Source organism: Mobula birostris, chromosome 1 (assembly GCF_030028105.1).
Source record: "Mobula birostris isolate sMobBir1 chromosome 1, sMobBir1.hap1, whole genome shotgun sequence".
Classification (NCBI taxonomy): Eukaryota; Metazoa; Chordata; class Chondrichthyes; order Myliobatiformes; family Myliobatidae; genus Mobula; species Mobula birostris.
In genome coordinates, this window is record NC_092370.1 from 188,814,015 (window position 1) to 188,835,122 (window position 21,108).

The 21,108-nt window shown below is 39.0% G+C and overlaps 1 protein-coding gene across 3 annotated transcripts in view; it reads right to left on the reverse strand.

Moving 5' to 3' along the window:
* Positions 1–490: 490 nt before the first annotated feature.
* mipol1 (mirror-image polydactyly 1) overlaps positions 491–21,108 on the reverse strand; it is a 406,015-nt gene continuing 385,397 nt past the window's right edge. For all 3 annotated transcript variants that reach the window (XM_072279824.1, XM_072279908.1, XM_072279750.1), the window contains 2 exons: positions 17,175–17,405; positions 491–1,247 (listed from right to left, as the gene is read on the reverse strand). In XM_072279824.1, the coding sequence (XP_072135925.1) occupies positions 1,181–1,247; positions 17,175–17,405 (298 nt within the window). In that variant the 3' untranslated portion in view covers positions 491–1,180. The remainder of the gene's footprint in view (positions 1,248–17,174; positions 17,406–21,108) is intronic.

The following is a 21,108-nucleotide window of genomic DNA, read 5'->3' on the forward strand; positions in this document are numbered from 1 at the left end:
TTGATAATTCTCCCCTTTTCTTTCTTTGTAATCGTTTATTAGCATTACGGTTGGTGGTGCTGATAATTTAAAAACTTCGTGCCTTCACATAATCAGAGCACATGCAGAGCAGCTCAGTTCGTAGATGGTACAGACTTAAATGTACTGCATAAATTTTAATTTGCCAACACATTAATTTGACTTTGATTTTGGACGTTAAAACAGCCTGTTCATTATATTTAAAATATTAATATATTTTAGGGATAACATTTTCTTACACAAATAGTTATGGCAGATTATTAATAGATTTGGGATTTGCTACAATAGTTCTAACTATCCATCTTCACTATCCATGTTACCATTCTATTTTTCATATTTATGGTAGCTTTTATATCACTTCAAAAACACGCAACATCCATGATACCATAATTGCAATTGTTCCTTGATTCGAGTAGAACTAGAGATCGCAAAAGACTAACTCATGATGCAAAACTCATGATACTCCCCAAAAGTCAAAATTTACTCAATATTAGCAAATTTACATTGTTCTTTATTTCAGTGCTACAGCGGATTAGATGTAAGTTCTGAACAAATTAAAATCGTGAGACAAGGACAAAGAATTGACATTACAGTTCTGAATAAGCTACTGTTACACTATAACTAAACTACTAAAAAGTTTAAATATTAGAAGAAAAGACCAAGGTACTGATTCATGCACATTATCTTAAAACAAAATTAAACATCAAAGAGCAAAAAAAAATCGATTCAATCTGCAATATCCTAATTTTGGTTCAGATGTGTAAAAATATGTATCCTGGCTATTGTCCCGTTTTCAGCTATTAAAGAAGTGATCAACATTATGGATTTATACTGGATTTAAGGAAGCTTTTTTTTTACAAATAACTTAATAATTCTGAATACTATTTAATTAAACATGCATTAAAATGTGATGCATTTATGGACATACATTCTAAAAGTTACTGTTAAATTGGCAAATCTGAAAGCTTTTTTTGCATATCTACAAATATCATTAATACACAATGCTTCTAAGTTTCCACACTTTAAAAATACACATTTTATTTATTTTTTGTATTGCTATGTCAATGTGCTAATTACAGCAACTCTTTGCTAAGACCAGGCCTTTTTATTTGTATAGTGATGAATAGAACAGCCTGGTCACCAGATGTGACTACTAATTCAATCAGGTCACTGTCCTGACGTTCCCTGTCCCAACCTTCTTTCTCAGGACATCTACCAGGCGTTCCAACCTGCAGGAAAAAGAGGAGCTAGCATTAGAAATTCATAGACTGAAAGCAACAGTGTTTGCACAGTAGAGAAGCTTGTCTGGTGGTCATTAAGAAACAAAGATGTGCTATGCATCACAGACACTGGTCCAGGATACCAAATCATACCTACATTTTGTTTCCAAGAGTGTTATTGTTCTCAAAACAGATAAACTAGTTAACCTGTTTGTTAAAATGCTCAAGCTAATTTTTCTATTGCAGTTTCTCTCTTCCCAATTCAAATAACATGCTACAGCTTACTAAATTCTCCAAACATAGATCTTAATAAAACTGTTGGCAACCTTAATATAAATATTTAATGTTTACTATTCAGATTTTGTATCAGAATCATTTCTTCAAAAATCAGTTTGATATTTTATTGCAAAGCACTCCAATCTTTCAGGCATCAGCCACTGTAAGTGAGACTGATTTGTATACACTTAAAAAAGAAGCAGTTTGTAAGTACTGGTCATCTCTGTGACACAACGTCACTATTGGCAAACTGTAGTAGTTACTACAATGTCAGCTTCTCACTACACACTACTACATTTTTGCAGAAATCTGTGGACTTGCATGTTCATTTGCAGTTTGCCTAAAACCGTTAGATGGAAGATGAAAGTCTGTACATTACTTCATATCTGTATTGATTTAACAGTAAAACTCATGCAGAGGTTGCTCCAAAAATGTTTCTCTAGTAATGGTAACATAACAGCTTGTTGTTGAGTAGTTTCAAAAAGGCAGCCATAAAACTGACCATTGCAAGATTAATGATGTAATATAACCAATTGTATGAATATAAATAACTAATAGAAAAGATTGAAGTCAATGCAACAGAAAACAACAAAAAAGCAAGTTGTTTTTGAGGCTTTTCAGAAAATTTCTAAAAATGAAGTTACTCTTGCCAAAGAGTTTTGATATGCATTTTTTTTTCAGTTTTGGTCAACAATCAAAAGATCATCATACTTTCTTCCCAAATGTAACATAACCCTCTATCATACCAAAAAAAAAATCCTTAACATTTAACTTTTGGGTGAGCAATGTTCACTTTTAAATGAAATAAGCACTGCCTAGATTCTCATTGCCAAAATTGTCCACTCCATTTTCCTAACCTTCAATCAATGAAACGACATTCTACACTAACGTGTTAAATTCCGTGTTCCTCCAGAGTTCCTTTGCAAATAAAATTGCATAAGGAACTCAGGATTTCAATCACATTTTTCTCACAGCCATGTTAGAAAGAGTGTTAGAACTTCCTTGAACAACTCATGTAATATCTCATGGATTTCAAGGCTTAGAGGTCATTTCACATTGAGGTGTAATTGTTTCATAGTCCTTCATATTTCCAAACTACATTGCTGAATTCCATTGGCACAAATTGAAGGATGTTAGCAACTACCACGGAGTACTGACACCTTTCACAGGGAATGTACAAGTATTTCAGTATTCTGAAATAATTATGATACTAATGAACCAGGTTGAAATAAATAAATAAGTCTCATGTAATATTTGTCTTTTAAAATTTGAGGAAAAAAGTGAGGGAATCTTTCAAAACATTTTAAATTTGTTTAAAAATTGATTTTAAAATATGACTTCAAAATCATAGTCTTGAATTATATTCTTGTATCCTTTACAATGGCTTTACAGTTAGTTTGACCTTGTTCAAATAAGCAAATGTTTCTACTTCACAATAATAAAATTAATTATTTTCTGACTTTTCAGGACCAATAGCATGTTATTTATCAAATCATATATATTATGCAACATTTATTAGCTAGAAAGATCATAGCACAATGTTCACTTTATTCCAGTCTGACATGCCACACTGTGCTCTTTTTTGTTTTTCAAGTTGATACCAAAATGTAATAATGCCAAGAAAGCCAGAGAGTTTTCTACACACCTCCAACAACTCATTTTCTTCAACAAAGCTCATCAGCATTAAACAAAATCAGATTAACTGTTTATTAATGTTCATATGATATTGTTTTCACATTGAAGTACTGTAGTTATAAGTACTGTTCTGTACTTATAAGTTGTTGAATTTTTCCAGCAAAGCTCAGTATTCCCTCCAGTTTGACGGTTAACTTGCACAATACCCTTGATACACTTTTTGCAAAAATATGTCCCACAGCAAGATCTCAAATGAAAACAGTGACAAATGGTTGAGTTGGGGTCAATACTGATATGAACTATTTAAAGATCTTCAGAATTGCCTATTTGTAGTTTAAAGGGACCAGAGCAGGGTTGTGCAATTAAATCTCTCTTGGACTGTGTTGGTAATTAATATATTTTAACGAGGCTGGCAGTTTATCCTTCTATTAACCAAAATATCATTAGTCTACTAATAGATCATTAGATAGAAGCAAAGCTAGTTTAATGTAATTGGTTGAGAAGGGGAGAGTTGGAATATAAACATTTTCACAACCCTGCAATGGCCCTTGAGGAGCAAGAATATTTTCCCCAGTCTGTAAGTTCTCCCTGTCATCCTCCCATGCAGGAATCTGCAGTTAGGGAGCTGATCTCTGGATGTCAGGTATGGGACTCCATAAGCCAATTTGAGCCAATTGAGCCAATTTGTAAATCTGGCAGCCAGCTTGAACATATTAACTCCCAACGTCTGGAACCCCAACTCTTCAGACGGGCTGACTTCTAGACCATAAACCTTTCAATGAAAAAGACGTGCTGAATGATGATAGGTTTGCATTTTCTGCCTGTAAGTTCTACCTTTCTCCCATTTGACCCATTTTGTTAATATCTAGGTTAATATCTGGATAATTTCCTGCCCTTCATTCTAACATTATGTTGATATGTTAATACTGCATTATACTCTACTGCAGTTTTTCTAACACTGTGCCTTTTGTTGCTGTGTCAGAAGTTTTTGCTCAAACACAAAAATAGAGATGTTATGACAATAATGCACTGTGCAGTGGTTTTAACTATGGATCTAACTTCAGGGACATTATCAGTTAGTATAAAGAGGGATGTGAGCATTAAGGTTTATAAATGGTGCTTTTTGGTGCACAAAGGCAAAATGTACATCACTCCATACTGACTTCAGGACTTGCTGATGTTTTACCAGGAGAACCACAGCCAAATTGGACAATACTTCTCTCCAACCATTACTGCCCACAAATGACCATTAGAAAGAGATGTTATTTCCAGCTCTCTAATCTCCATTTCTGAGGTCCAATAAAAGTTGAGCAGTAGTTGTGTGACTTTAATCTACTTATAGGGGAACGTCCTTTACCCTGGGTTTAACAGTGTGCGTCAGAGATAAGTGACAACATGCTAACATGCTAAAGATAGCTATTAAAGGTAATGTTACTGTATTAAATTAATCTCACTTTATATTGAATTACTTTCATTAATTACACTTAAAGGTGTAATACCATTAGGGATAAGGTCGAAGTCATGCTACTTGTAAACTCAGACATCTTATTTCATTGATGTGCACACCTGAAGTTCTGGAAATTGGTATAAAATGTAGCGTTATTTTTAAGTAACTCTCAAAAGTGACAGCTAGCTAAACAAATATTAAGGCCTATCAGTTTACAAAGAGCCATCAGTGGTGGATACTCTTGAACTGTATATTAATGGAAAACTGGATTTCATTTTGGAGCATGACTCTAAAGTCACTTAAAAGGAAACAATTTGGATACTGCTGGACTAAATACAGGATGCAGGATATCCTCAAGATGGAATTCTGACATCTCCATATGGCTCAACATTTATAAACATATCACAGGGAGAGTATGTAATTCCACAGATGGCTGGAGGCTGCATATTTTCTCTGTGAACCATGAAGTCTACACCCAACTGCTCCAGCTCCTTTATACTTACACTTCACTGGTCTGTTGCTGTCCAGGCACTCCCATAAGTTGGTGCAAGGAGATGCCAAGCAAGATTTGGATTGGCTTCGGTGTCTCCTTGGTCAATTAACTGGGTGGAACTAATACTATCTAGCCTCGCACAAGGAATGGACATTTATGTGGCATATAAGCTAACTAACTGTGAAACCATATGTATAACTTCATCACCTGTAGTTGCAAGAAAATGAGTGGTGAAGCTGTAAATTGGAAACGAACACTAGTTAAGCATCTATAGTTACCCACACAAAATATTGCAAATCACTAAAATCAAACAGGGAAGAATAGGGAGATAGAATGAAGGAAGGTAGAGTTGTAACAAACAAACTGAGAGCAAGGTGGGGAAAGACAGAAAACTAGAATGAAATAAATGAAGGCAAATAGGGAAAGAAAGAGAGGAAGGGAGAAAGAACCAGAGCCATCATAAAGTTCATAAATAGTGTAGATACTCATGTTTAAGGTATAGGATCAATCTTGAAATCAAAAACCTTGAACTACCTGAGGTTGGTTTTGAAGGCAACAATGAATACAGAGAAAAGTGGGGTTAGAGGAAGTTGTTTATTAGGGAGAATCAGGAAACGTTGTTATTCTCCCAGATGATCTCAGTAATACATCAGATTTGGTGATGAAAGTAAAACAAGCCAAATCATTAAATTTTCCTGGTGCATATACACACATATATGTTTATATTAAAATTATGTATTTGAATTAACTATGATCATTTTGCATGATCATGTGGTCAGGATACTTATTACCATAACCATGGTTATCTGCAGCAATACTCAGTCATTTAATACAATCTGATGCTAAAGTACTATTGCTTTACTCAAAAGCCACAGAATGCTCTCTAACTTAGCAGCACTCATGCCTATCCATTTTACTAACAAATTCAACCACCAAATAGTTCAAGCAAACACGAGGAATTCTGCAGATGCTGGAAATTGAAGCAACACACATCAAAGTTGCTGGTGAACGCAGCAGGCCAGGCAGCATCTCTAGGAAGAGGTACAGTTGACGTTTCGGGCCGAGACCCTTTGTCAGGACTAACTGAAGGAAGAGCTAGTAAGAGATTTGAAAGTGGGAGGGAGAGGGGGAGATCCAAAATGATAGATCAAGCAGCTGAGTTTGTAGAAAGTACTCTTTATATCCATTATAGTACTCTTTACAGATTGAACTATCATCACTGGGAGAACTGTATTGGTATGTTAAACCATCTACAGAATGGTTCAAAAACAAAGCTTCTGAAAAAAGGACCAATCTTTTTTAAATAGATAAGTGACCATGGTGGAATTATCTTTTGTTAATTCAAACTAATAGACTGATTTGGTCTGAAAGTTACCTTGTTGAATTTTAAATAAAATTGGCCCAGGCTGAAGGTTTTCAACAGATTCACAACTTAGTTCAATTGCCCTTGCTTTACAAAATATAACTATTTTTAAACAAAATGTATTGGTATTTCTACCTTGCTAAGCTAAAGGAATAGCTTTGAAGGAATTCTGCATACCAACAATTCAGGTCAAGGAGATGGAAATTCTTAGCATAGGTCACTGAGATAGAGAACCCATAGCTACACTGCAACTGAGGAGCTTTCTGTACACTTGCTAAGGAGGAGCAGTGACGAGAGTGATAATCATTCACATTATGCTCTAACGTAACATTATCCAAGCAATAAACGAAAGAAGGGGCAGTATGTTGCCTTCTAACTACCCTGATCATATCTGTGAACTTTCTCTGGTGCTTGTCTTCATTTGTGGAATTTGTAGATGTAATCAGTCTGTCCTGAAGAAACACCAGAGACTCAGTGAGCTGTGGCTCTCTTCTAGCTTTAAATGAGCATAGGAATACCCACTTTTGCCTGATCTGTTTTGTGCAGTTGCAAACGCCAATCAATTTGTGTGATACTAGGGAAAGAACAATATGCTTAAAATTTAGGGAAAAGACACTATGAGTTCAGATTAGGTTTTACAGTAAAAAGAATAGATTTTTCATGGTTATCTAATGATGGAGCTTATAGTCATTCAGAAAAGCTAATTATGTCATGTCCATTTATTCGTTCACATTGGTGGTCACACACTGCAAAGGGTTCTTCATGTAGTGGGCATGGTGGGTAGATATTAGACTGATCAATTTCTCACTTAATTGAAAATGGGAAATAAGAATTAAAATGTGAAAATAGTTTTGAACAGATTAGAAAGAAAAAGCATCTGGTTGATAATCGAGGAATTCCTGTAGCAGTGTCTCAGGAGTAATTTAAAAGATGGTCTTCTTTGTGCTTCTTTGCCAGTTAAAGGGCTTCCAAAAAACAAGAGTCACTCTCCAAGGAAGGTCCTTTCTGAATACCAAAGTTATCTTGAACACTGTAAACTGCAACTTGGGACAAATGATCTGGAGCATATAAGATTTCCTTCATCTTTCAGGCAATGAAGGTATCCAATGCCCTTATTGTAATTCTGATAGGTTAGTGTTATAGAAAACTACAGTACAGAAACAAGCTACTTGGCCAATCTAGTCTGTGCCAAACCATTTAAACTGCACACGGACCATAGCACTCCAAACCCTTCCCATCCAAACTTCTCTTATTCCTTGAATTTAAATTGTATCTACCACTTGTGATGGCAGTTTATTCCACACTCTCACCACTTTCTGAGTGAAGAAGTTTCCCCTCATGTTCCTCTTAAACATTTCACCTTTCACCCTTAACCCATGACCTCTAGTTGTAGTCTCATCCAATTTCAGTGGGGTAAGCCTGCTTACATTTACCATCTCTATATCCCTCATAATTTTGTATACCTCTATCAAGTCTCCCCTCAATCTTCTATGTTCTAGGGAATAAACTTCTAACCTATTCAATCTTTCCTTATAACTCAGGTCCTCCAATCCTGGCAACATTGTTGTAAATTTTCTCTGTACTGTTTCAATCTTATTTACATTGTTCCTATATGTAGATGACCAGAACTGCACACAATACTCCAAATTAGGCCTCACCAACATCTTATACAACTTCAATATAACATCCCCAATTCCTGTACTCAATACTGTACTAAACTTATGAAGGCCCAAATGCCAAAGCTTTCTTTACAACTCTATCTACCTGTGATGCCCCTTTCAATGAACTATGGACCTATATTCCCAGATCCCCTTGTTCTACCACACTCTTCAGTGCCCTACTGCTCACTGTGTAAGATGTACCCTGGTTGGTCCTTTCAAAGCACAACACTTCACATTTGTCTGCATTAAGTTCCATCTGTCACTTTTCAGCCTATTTTTCCAGCTGGTCCAGATCCCGCTGCAAGCTTTGATAGTCGCAGTTCACTATACTCCCAATCTTGGTGTCATTGGCAAATTTGCTGATCCAGTTACCTACATTATTATCCAGATCTTTGACATACAATAATGGAGCACTGACCCCTGCAACACTTCACTAGTCACAGGCCTCCAGTCAGAGAGGCAATCAGCTACTACCACTCTCTACCTTCTCCCACAAATCCAATTTACTACCTCATCTTGAATGCCAAGTAACTGAACCTTCTTAACCAACCTCCCATACAGGACCTTGTCATACGCCTTGCTGAAGTCCATGTAGATGACATCCACTGTCTTATCTTCATCAACTTTCCTGGTAATTTCCTCAAAAAACTCTGTAAGATTGGTCAGACACAACCCACCTCACACAAAGCCATGCTGACTACTCCTAATCAGTCCTTGTCTATCCATATATTAAAATATCCAGTCCCTTAGAAATCCTTCCAGTAACCTTCCCACCATTGATGTCAGGCTCACTGCCCTATAATTTCCTGGTTTATTCTATGAGTATTTCTTAAATAGCATAACAACATTAGCTACCCTCCAATCCTCCAGCACCTCTTCCATCATTAAGGCTAGGTCCCCTGCAATTTCTGCACACCTCCCAAGGAGACAAGGGAACACCTTGTTAGGCCCTAGAATTTGTCCATCCTAATTTGCCGCAAGATGGCAAACACCTTCTCCTGTGTAGTCTGTATAGGGTCCATGCAGCTTCTATAGATTCTGTGTCCATCTCCCAAGTAAATACTGATGCAAAAAATCCACTTAAGATCTCTCCCATCTCTTTTGGCTCTATGCATTGATTACCATTCAGATCTTCCAGTGTTCCAATTTTGTCCCTTGCAATCCTTATCTGTAGAGTCCCTTAGGATCCTCCTTCATTTTGTCTGCTACAGCAACCTCATGCCTTCTTTTAGGACTCCTGACTTCTGTCCTGTGTTCACTTGCATTTTTTATACTCCATAATTACCTAATTTGTTTCTACCTGCCTATAACTGCTGTGCACATCCCTTTTTTCTTAGCCAGCGCCTCAACATCTCCTGAAAACCAAGATTCCCTAAACCTGTTATCTTTACCTTTTATTCTGACAGGCACATACAAGCTTTGTACTTTCAAAATTTCACTTTTGAAGGCCTCCCACTTACCAAGTACACCTTTGCCAGAAAGCAGCTTGTCCCAATCCACACCTGCCAGATCTCTTTTGATACCATCAAAATTGGCCTTTCTCCAATTTAGAATCTCAGCTCGAGGACCAGGCCTATCCTGTTCTATACTTACTTTGAAACTAATGACATTATGATCACTAGATGCAAAGTGTTTCACTGCACAAATTTCTGTCACCTGCCCTGTCTTATTCCCTAATAGGATACCAAGTATTGCACACTCTCTCGTTTGGACTTCTATGTACTGATTAAGGTAACTTTACTGAACACATTTGACAAACTCAATCCCATCTAGTCCTTTTGCAGGATAGGAGCCCTGGTCAATATGTAGAAAGTTAAAATCACTAACAATCATAAACCTATGTTTCTTTCAACAATCTGCAATCTCTTTAGAAATTTGTTCCTCTAAATCCTGTGGACTTTTGGGTGGTATATAATATAGCCCCTTTAATGTGGTCATACATTTCTTATTCTTCAGTTCCACCCATAAAGCCTCAGTACATGAGTTCTCTAGTCTGTCCTGACTGAGGACTGTCTTGAATTATCCCTGACTAGTAATGCTAACTCTCGCTCTTTAACTACCCCTCCCCCACCAACTGTATCATGTCTAAAACATCAGAACATTGAGCTGCCAGTCCTGACCCTCCTGCAACCAAGTCTCACTAAAGACTAGAATTTCATAATTCCATGTGTTGATCCATGTCCTGAGCTCATCTGTCTTTCCTACAATACTTCTTGCATTGAAATATACACAATTCAGAACATTAGTCCCACTATGCTCAATCTTTTGATTCCTGACTTTGTCTGTGGTCTTAACATTTGTCTCCACAACCTCTCCACTATCTGTTCTGGCAATCTGGTTCCCACCCCACCACCTGCAACTCTAGTTTAACCTCTTCCCACCCCCTGTGTAGTACTTCTAGCAAACCTTCCAGCTAGGATATTAGTCCCTCTCCAGTTTAGGTGCAAGTGATCTTTTCCGTACAGGTCCCAGCTTCCCAGAAAGAGAACACAATGATCCAAAAATCTGAAGCCCTCCCTTCTACACCAACTCCTTAGCCATGTGTTAAATTGTATGATCTTCCTATTTCTGGCCTCACTAGCACATGGCATGGATTGCAGTACTGAGATCACAACCCTGGATGTTCTGTCCTTTAATTTTGCCTCTAACTCCCTACCCTCACTTTGCAGACCCTCTTCCTCTTCCTACCTAAGTCAGTGGTACCTATATGGACCATGGCCTCTGGCTAGTCACCCTCCCACTTAAGAATGGTGAAGATTCAATCTGAGATAACATGGACCCTGGCACCCAGGAGGCAACATACCATTTGGGAATCTCGTTCTAGTCCACAGAACCTCCTTTTTGTTCCCCTAACTAATGAATCCCATATTACCACTTTTCCCCCCTTCCCTTCTGAGCCACAGAGCCAAACTCAGTGCTGGATACCTGACTGCTGTAACTTTCCCCTGCTAGATCATTCCCCCCAACAAAATCCAAAGTGGTACAGTATTCCTGTTGTTGAGGGGGATGGCACAGGGGTACTCTGCACTGGCTTTCACTCTTTCACCCTCCTGACTCTCACCCAGTGTAACTACCTCTCTAAACGTTCTAAACATCCTGTCTTATCATCCGCTGATCCGGAGTTCATCCAGTTCCAGCTCCAACTCCTTGAAGATGAGTGTCAGAAGCTGCAGCTGGATGCATTTCTTGCAAGTGTAGCTGTCAGGGACACTGGAGGTGTCTTCCCACATCCCACTAAATGAGCATTCAACTATCCTGCCTGGCATCCCTAGTGCTCTAACTGTGCAAATCTATAGAAGGAAACAATAAATAAACTTGTAATAATCTGAAAATTTAATGGACATTAACCCATGACAGCAAGGTAAAAGGCCTATCACCATGTACATAAACCATTGGAATGGGCTGGCCTGGGGCAATGATTCAGAAGCATAAATTCCAACCCTTCTTCAGCGCTTCAACCCACTTTATTTGAAGAAAATATGAAATGAATTCAATGAAACCATAGTATAAGCAATGGTGGTCACAATACTACGACATCATTTTAAAAATCCAAAGTGGTACAGTATTCCTGTTGTTGAGGGGGATGGCACAGGGGTACTCTGCACTGGCTTTCACTCTTTCACCCTCCTGACTCTCACCCAGTGTAACTACCTCTCTAAACGTTCTAAACATCCTGTCTTATCATCTGGTTCACTAACATCCTTTGAGGAAGGAGCTCTGCAGTCTCAGGTCACTCTAGAGTGTTAGCAATATAAGCGACTCTGAGCCGTCTAAATGAATGGTCTGCCAACCATTGAGTTCAAAGCCATTTAGGGATGAAAAATAAAAGGCACGTCACCTCAAAAATAAAATGTAGCTATTCTTATTTCTGTCTTTACCATCTTCCTTGCAAACTTGAGGGAGAGAGCTGAAAATCTAGTGAATGTTCTATGTTTGGGTTATGAAAAATGTTGTGTTCAAATGTAGCTAAAGTCAACATAGGTCCCTTGGAAGACGAGAAGGGGAAATTGATATTGGGTGATAAGGAAATGGCTGAGGCATTGAACGACTATTTTGTGTCGGTCTTCAGGGTGGAAGACACGTCTAATATGTCAAAGAACGATGTTATGGATGAAATGGGAGGTGAGGACCTCGATAAAATCACTGTCACTAAAGAGATAGTGATGAGCAAACTAGAGGGCCTGAAGGTAGATAGTCCCCTGGTCCTGATGGGATGCATTCCAGGGTGCTGAGGGAATTGGCAGAGGTTATAGTACACGCTTTACCGAAATTCTCTAGACTCTGGGCAGGTCCCGGTTGATTGGAAGACAGCAAATGTCACGCTGCTTTTTAAAAAAAGATGTAGGCAAAAGATGGGCAACTATAGGCCAGTTGCCTATACATCTGTAGTTGGGAAAATGCTTGAAGCTGTCATCAAGGAAGAAATAGCTAAACATTTAGAAAGGAGTGGTTCCATTAGACAGACGCAGCATGGATTCAGAAAGGGAGGTCCTGTTTGACAAACTTACTGGAGTTCTTTGAGGACATAATGAGTGCAGTGGATAGAGGGGAACAGGTGGATGTCGTATACTTGGATTTCCAGAAGGCGTTCGATAAGGTGCCACACAAGAGACTTATAAATAAGATACGGATGCACGGAGTTGGAGGAAGTGTATTGGCATGGATAGTGGATTGGTTAACCAATAGAAGACAGAGTTGGTATAAATGGGTATTTCTCCGGTTGGCAGTCAGTGGTGAGTGGGGTGCTGCAGGGGTCGGTGCTGGGCCCGCATTAAACTAAGTGGAAAAGCATAGTGTACCGAGGATGTGGAGAGTCTGCAGAGGGATATAGATAGGTTAAGTTATTGGGACAAGGTCTGGCAGATGGAATACAATGTTGGCAAATGCGAGATCATCCACTTCAGAAGGAATAATAGAAGAGCAGATTATTATTTAAATGGTGAAAGATTGCAGCATGCAGTTGCGCAGAGGGACTTGGGAGTGTCTGTGCATGAATCGCAAAAAGTTGGCTTGCAGGTGCAGCAGACTATCAAGAAGGCAAACGGAATGTTGGCCTTCATTGCGAGAGGGATTGAATTCCAGAGCAGGGAGGTCATGCTGCAACTATACAGGGTACTGGTGAGGCCGCCACTGGAGTACTGTGTGCAGTTCTGGTCTCCATACTTGAGGAAGGATATACTAGCTTTGGAGGCAGTGCAGAGGAGGTTCACCAGGTTGACTCCAGAGATGAAGGGGTTAACTATGAGGAGAGAGTGAGTCACCTGGGACTATACTCTCTGGAATTCAGAAGAATGAGAGGGGATCTTATAGAAACGTACAAAATTTTGAAAGGGATCGATAAGATAGTAGGAAAGTTGCTTCCATTGGTAGGTGAAACTAGAACTGGGGGACATTGCCTCAAGATTCAGGGAAAAGATTTAGGACGGAGATGAGGAGAAACCGTTTTTCCCAGAGAGTGGTGAATCTGTGGAATTCTCTGCCCAGGGAGCAGTTGAGGCTTCTTCACTAAGTATATTTAAGATACAGTTAGATAGATTTTTACATAGTAGGGGGATTAAGGGCTATGGGGAAAAGGCAGGTAGATGGAGCTGAGTTTATGCACAGATCAGCCATGAACTTATTGAATGGCGGGGCAGACTCGATGGGCCTGATGGCCTACTCGTACTCCTATTTCTTATGTTCTTATGTAGGAGAACACACACACCCACCCACCCCCCATTTATTTATTTATTTAGTGGCTCAGCTCGGAGTAGGCCCTTCTGACCCTTCGAGCCATGCTGCCATTGTAACTCCACAAACCTGATTAACCCTAACGTAATCACAGGACAACTTACAATGACCAATTAACCTACCCAGTACATCTTGGACTGTGGGAGGAAACCAGAGCACCAGGCGAAACCCCACACATTCCATGGGAAGGACATACAGAAACTCCTTACAGATGAGACCATCTTCATTAAGGGCTGCCGACAAATATGAGCTTCATAAGCTCGTTTGGATTTTTAGAATTCACTCCACAAAGTTTCTTCGAGCTGCATGTATAACACTCCTGTCTGTCTCTGTTAATGTTGGCAACCGATACACCTGTTAACACTTTGTTAATTACCCTTGGTGCAGAGGGAGATCAAGTCTTGTGAATCTGGCTCTCCTGTGCTGTTGCTCCACATTAGCAATTGCTTTAATTACATCCTAGCAGCATCACTATATGCACTCCGACATGTTCTCATATTTAACATGTGTGATAAAAATTACAGGTGCAGCTACAATGTGGTGAAAATGCACCTCATCACACAATAACTTCCCAAATGATAGGGATTTCCTTTTAAGCACAAAGGTTGCTAGAAACTACAAATGAGTTCTGGACTGCTGTGCAATGTTAGTATAGGGATGGTTATTTCCTTTCCCCATAATCACAAACCCCTCACCTCCAAATTTTCAATTGCCTCTTACTCTCTGAGATCGTAAAGATAACAATGTAAGAAAATCCCACTTCCTCTGACTTATTTATGTTATACTGTTCACTAGAGTGAGAAAGGTCCAACTAGTATTTTCCAATTAATTTTTAAGAAATATTGACAAAACAGTGATTTCCAAGAAAGTAGTTCTCACTATATATATTCCAAAAATCTATATTACTTCACATATATTAGTTTACTTGGTAATTGGCTGTTACATAGACAGATGTGGATCAAATTAAACACTTCAAAATTATCAAACAGTAATGACTAAGTTGAACTGGGGATGCTAATTGAAATGATGTTCACCAGTTATATTGGAGGAGGCCCACGAGCTCCTTACTCTTTACATGATGCCTTACTATTATTTACATAGCTATTGCAACAATCAAAAACTTCATTTTTACATCCTTTTACAGGAGATAGTATGCAAAAACAAACTTGTATTTTACCAGTGCCCTTCATCTCATCTTTATTACATTTAGTTGTATTTAAATGATTATCTGCTGATGAGAAACTCTTAAAAAGGCTAATGTTTAAGATGCTTGTGAATGATGTTGTGAAAAATAAACACAAGATATCCAAAAGCAATTTACAGCCACTCATCACCTAACAATGCAGCAAACTCATTGTATCATAATGCAGTGTCAGCCTAGATTGTGTTTTAAATCCAGACCTACTGCTCAAGTGCATAACTTTTGAGTTAGTGGGAAGCTCAACCAAGTAGTATTTTGGAAGTATAATTTTTCTAACTTCCCCTTCATTGCAGAAAAACAGCTCAGAAACAGGCCTGAAGGCTCATGACACCTGTGCTGACCACAATGGCAATTTGAATTAATTGTAGCTGCCTGCATATGGTCCATATTCCTCCATTCAAATATTGTTAATGTACTGGCTATCATACAACACATGCCCTGGCAGCTCAGTCCACACCACTAGCACCCCCTGTATGTAAAAAAAATCTTGTCTTGTAAATCTCTTTTAAACTTTCCTCCTTTCATCTTGAATCTATGACCTCCAGTATTTGACATTTTCACTTTAAGAAGAAGACAAACAACTCCCTATGCCTTGTATGATTTTATACACTTCTATCAGGTTGACCCTCAGCCTCCAAAGCTCCAGAGAAACAGTCTAACCTTGTCCACCTCTTCTTACAGCTAATGTTCTTTAATCTTTTCTGCACTCTCTCCAAAGCCTCCACATCCTTTCTGCAATTCAACAACCAGAACTGCACACTACAGTCCAAATGGTGCCTCACCAAAGATATATATGCTGCAACATAACTTCCCACTTTCTATGTTTAATTACCTGGCCTATGAAGGCAAATATGGCCTACACCTTCTTCACACCTTTTCTACTTGTGAAGCCACTTTCAGGGATCTATGGATTTGCACCCCAAGATCCCTTTGTACATTAATTTTTCTGAAGGAATCAGTCATTTACTGTACACTTCCATCTTTCATTTGATCTCCCAAATGTGCCATGCCTCACATTTGTCCAAACTAAACTCATTCTGCCATTTCCCACTCATATTTCCATTTGATCTATGTCCTGTGGCATTCTTTGATAACGTTCCTCACTATCCACAACTCACCAATTTTCATACCATTTACAAACTTACTAATTATCCGACCTACATTTTCATCCAAATTATTTACACAGATTACAAACAACAGACGTCCTAGCACTGACCCTTGGGGTCACAGACTTTGAGTCAACATAATACCCATCTACCAATACCCTCTGTCCTCTAAGAACAGGCCAATTTTGAATGCAATCTATCAAGTCTTTAAGGATCCCTTGTCAGCTTATCATGAGGGACTTTGACCAATGCAATATCCACAGCCCTACTCTCCTCAACCATCTTGTCACCTCTCAAAAAACTCAATCATATTTGTAAGACATGACCTTCCTGGCACAAAGGCATATTGACTATCCCATATAAGTCTATGCTTTTCTAGATGTGAGTAAGTCCTACACCCAAGAATCTTCTCCAATAATTTCTCTACCTATATCACACTGGCCTATAATTTCCTGGTCTGTCCATATTGTCCTTCTTAAACAAAGGAACAACATTGGGTATTTCCTCTGTTGTCTCTCTCAATAACCTGCAAAGAGCCCATCAGGCCCTGAGGACATCCACCTTAACGCTCTCCAAAAGACCCAATACCTCTTTTTGTTAACATTGTGCCCTAGAATATCAGCATAGCCCTTCCAGCTCTCACTATACTCTATGTCCTTCTTGGTAAACACTGATGCAACATACTCAGTTTGCCTCTTGCTTAGTTCCTCTGGCTCCAAACATAAATTCCCTCTTTAGTCCTCATTGGTTCTACTCTTTCCCTATCTACTCCCCTTTTTAATGTTATGGATGAAGTGCCTTGGGATTCTTTTTAACCCTACTTGCCAAACATATTTCATGGAACTTTTTAGCCTCCCTGGTTCCCCATTTAAGTTCTTTAAGTAATTTGAAGACATTTAGAAAATACATTGTATGCAAATAACAGTATTTTACTTTTAACCTGTGTTGATCATGGTCAGAAGGAGAGCTGAAGAATTACAGAAGTATACTTCCAACTTTAAAAAAAGATTGTCAAAGTACTCACTTCTGAACATTTTCAATTAATTCATTTTTCTCTCCCAATGCTTGTTGTAGTTTCATTTCCATATCTGCGTGTTCAGTCATGGCTAATTGTAACTGGCTTGCAAGATCTTCATTTCGGTGGTGTGTGGTTGATATCATGTCTTTACTGACACGTAAAGCATTGCCATAAGTGCCTAGGGTAAGGTTTAATTGGTCTGTGAGTGTAGCCTCTTGAGATAATGACTTGTGTAAGCTGAAACAACATGAACATATTTAAAAAGTTATTTCTTTCTTTGTTAAATATATTTAATCAGTTATATCTACTGAGATATTTCACTTAATATAAGAGCACAGAAGTCTATATACATAAATTGTGGTTAAATGAAGCTTCTTATGGTAGAACTAAACATGAAACATATCTTGAAGCATGATAAGGTGGTAGTTATGAACTTTGCTTATTCATTTTACCATAAAGTAATTTAAAGATAACTAAATGAGAAATTTAGATAACCTAAGTTATACTCATTTGGATACAGGTTGAAATGTCATAAGCATCTCCATTAGCCTCTTTATTACATAAGCAGAATTTGTATTTTGAATAAATTTAAGTTTTTGTTGTTTGTACAACATTAAATCCTCAGATAAGGATCACATGAGACGTGCAATAAACCTTGTTTTATTCCTGGGTTTGTTTGTTTCAATATTTTGCAAGACAAAAGACATAACTCTAAAAATGTAGCCCACATTTAATGGATGCTCATACTACTCTCATGCTAAAATGAAAATGGAAAATATTGTTGAAAGTCATGTATCAGGATGATCTGAGGTGAGAAACTGTGTTTGCATTTCAGGTAGACAACCTTTCATCAGAACAAGGGGAACTCAGAAAAGATGCATGTTTTAAATTTCAGAGAACTGAATGAAAAACCAAAGAGAGTGCCTAGGGTGAAGACCAAGAGAGATTGAATGCCACTAGAATGTCCCAAGGTTGTGGGGCAGTTCAGAGAGGGCAATGAAGTTTGTTACTCACAGCTAATCCGTCTGGACATGCACATAGAGAAAGCTGAATGCTAGAGACAACTAAAATTCAATGCTGGAACTGCAGTTGTTAGAAATCCAAAATAAAAGACTATCCTGGAAATAACCTGTGATGAGAAAGAAAGTGAATTAATGTAGCAGATTGATAAGCTTTCAACAGAACTGGCCAGTTCTGGTGAGGAGTGTGTTCATAATCTATTGGATCACTTAGCCGCTTGTTAAACTTCCTGATGAGCCAGTTATTAGATAAGTACAAATTAAAACACTAAATAGATATAAAGAGAATCTTGCATGTACTTACATTCATGAACAAAGATTTCACCTGGATGGGGTGAAGGGCAGGGAGATTGAGAGTAATTCACAGATCAGCATTTTTCAGGACATAGGCAAAAACAACAGAAGGATACAAAAGAGGTTCCTCCAAGACTTTCTTCTGAGAAAGGTGAGGTTTTGTCATGTTTAGAATAGTTTCATGAATTGATAAGACTTTATTGTACTTTTGCTCATTACAAAGAATTATAACCAGACTTTACTAGTTTTAAAATAAGAGCAGAGCTCGTTAGTGCCTGAATTTAAACCTAATCAGAGTGCTTTTTTATTATTGTATGTTTTGTGCTTCATTTTAATACTCTTGGGGTGGGGGAAGAGAGGGAGATGGTGATTATTAGATATTCTTGCAGTTTCCCAACATTTATGTAGAATGTGAACTGCTATACACTTGCAATTAATAAAAGTGTATTCAGAATTGCTAGAGAGCTACAGAAAAGAAAATAACAAAAAACTCAATCAGAACAACAAAAATGCTTTTAGTCTAAATTTTCTTACCTGGTCATAATGTCAATATAATTGCGATGGGAACAGACTTCTAGCTGCTGCAAGAATGTGCTCTGACATTAACAAATTAAGTAATTATCTAGTTTCTAATGAGGAAGGGTGAAATTAGAGAAAGGCTGTATTAAACTAGAATTTTCACTGGTGCAGAATTGAGGTTCTTTTTTGGATTTATTCAAAGGATCACATTTTAATCAATGTCCATGCATAATGATTTCCAATTTTACAATTTTGCAGACTGCCAAATAATAGGATGTACAACAATCATTTCCAAGTCTTAGAATACGGCCTGGTTCCACCTACTGGGTACACATAATGGGTAGCAAATTGAGAATTCCTGCTCAGGAATGTGCAAAAGTGATGATTCACACGGAGAACTACAAATATGAGTACTCTCTGTAGTCTGACCTTCAGCCGAACTCTACCACAAGCACACATTGCCAATGGGTGGCAAGTTCGCTTCAGCTCCCTGCTCTTATGCCTCAGGCTCATTCCATGCTTCCAGCGGAACACAAACTGATCTCCAGAACATCAACGTATCAAGGTGGCTACTATATTTTTTAGCACAGTACAAAAAAAAACATTACTTTCCTGGAAGAAAACAAGTAATAATTGTGCCTTTTCTCAAATTAGACTCTCAAAATGTTAACAAATTTAAACTTCACTAACACAGCTACTGTGTTATATATTTAAAGTACCCCAGTCAGATTGTTTTATTATTTTACAATGGATAAAAGCAAGAATGACAGGGTGATCAAAAGTCAGAAGAGACTGATTATCTGTACCGTCGATAAAACTAGTAATCATACTGTGTGGACCTGGAAGTAGCTATCTGGCAAAGAACACAAAGAATTAGCTACACATCCGAAAACCTCCTGAGAACTAAATATACAGCTGTTCCACTGGCCAACAATACATACAGCCACTATCTTTGTGCTGGCAACACACATCAAAGTTGCTGGTGAACACAGCAGGCCAGGCAGCATCTCTAGGAAGAGGTACAGTCGATGTTTCAGGCCGAGACCCTTCGTCAGGACTAATTTAAGGAAGAGTTAGTAAGAGATTTGAGAGGGGGAGGGGGGAGATTCAAAATGATAGGAGAAGACAGGAGGGGGAGGGATGGAGCCAAGAGCTGGACAGGTGATTGGCAAAGGGGATATGAGAGGATCATGGGACAGGACGCCCAGGGAGAAGGAAAAGGGGTAGGGGGGGAAAAACCCAGAGGATGGGCAAGGGGTATAGTCAGAGGGACAGAGGGACAGAGGGACAAAAAGGAGAGTGAGAGAAAGAATGTGTGTATATAAACGGATGGGGTACGAGGGGGAGGTGAGGCATTAGCGGAAGTTAGAGAAGTCAATGTTCATGCCATCAGGTTGAAGGCTACCCAGACGGAATATAAGGTGTTGTTCCTCCAACCTGAGTGTGGCTTCATCTTTACAGTAGAGGAGGCCGTGGATAGACATGTCAGAATGGGAATGGGATGTGGAATTAAAATGTGTGGCCACTGGGAAATCCTGCTTTCTCTGGCAGACAGAGCGTAGGTGTTCAGCAAAGCGGTCTCCCAGTCTGCGTCGGGTCTCGCCAATGTATAGAAGGCCACATTGGGAACACCGGATGCAGTATATCACCCCAGCCGACTCACAGGTGAAGTGTTGCCTCACCTGGAAGGACTGTCTGGGGCCCTGAATGGTGGTAAGGGAGGAAGTGTAAGGGCATGTGTAGCACTTGTTCCGCTTGCAAGGATAAGTGCCAGGAGGGAGATCAGTGGGGAGGGATGGGGGGGACGAATGGACAAGGGAGTCGCGTAGGGAGCGATCCCCGCAGAAAGCAGAGAGAGGGAGGGAGGGAAAGATGTGCTTAGTGGTGGGATCCCGTTGGAGGTGGCGGAAGTTACGGAGAATAATATGTTGGACCCGGAGGCTGGTGGGGTGGTAGGTGAGGACCAGGGGAACCCTATTCCTAGTGGGGTGGCGGGAGGATGGAGTGAGAGCAGATGTGCGTGAAATGGGGGAGATGCGTTTGAGAGCAGAGTTGATGGTGGAGGAAGGGAAGCCCCTTTCTTTAAAAAAGGACATCTCCCTCGTCCT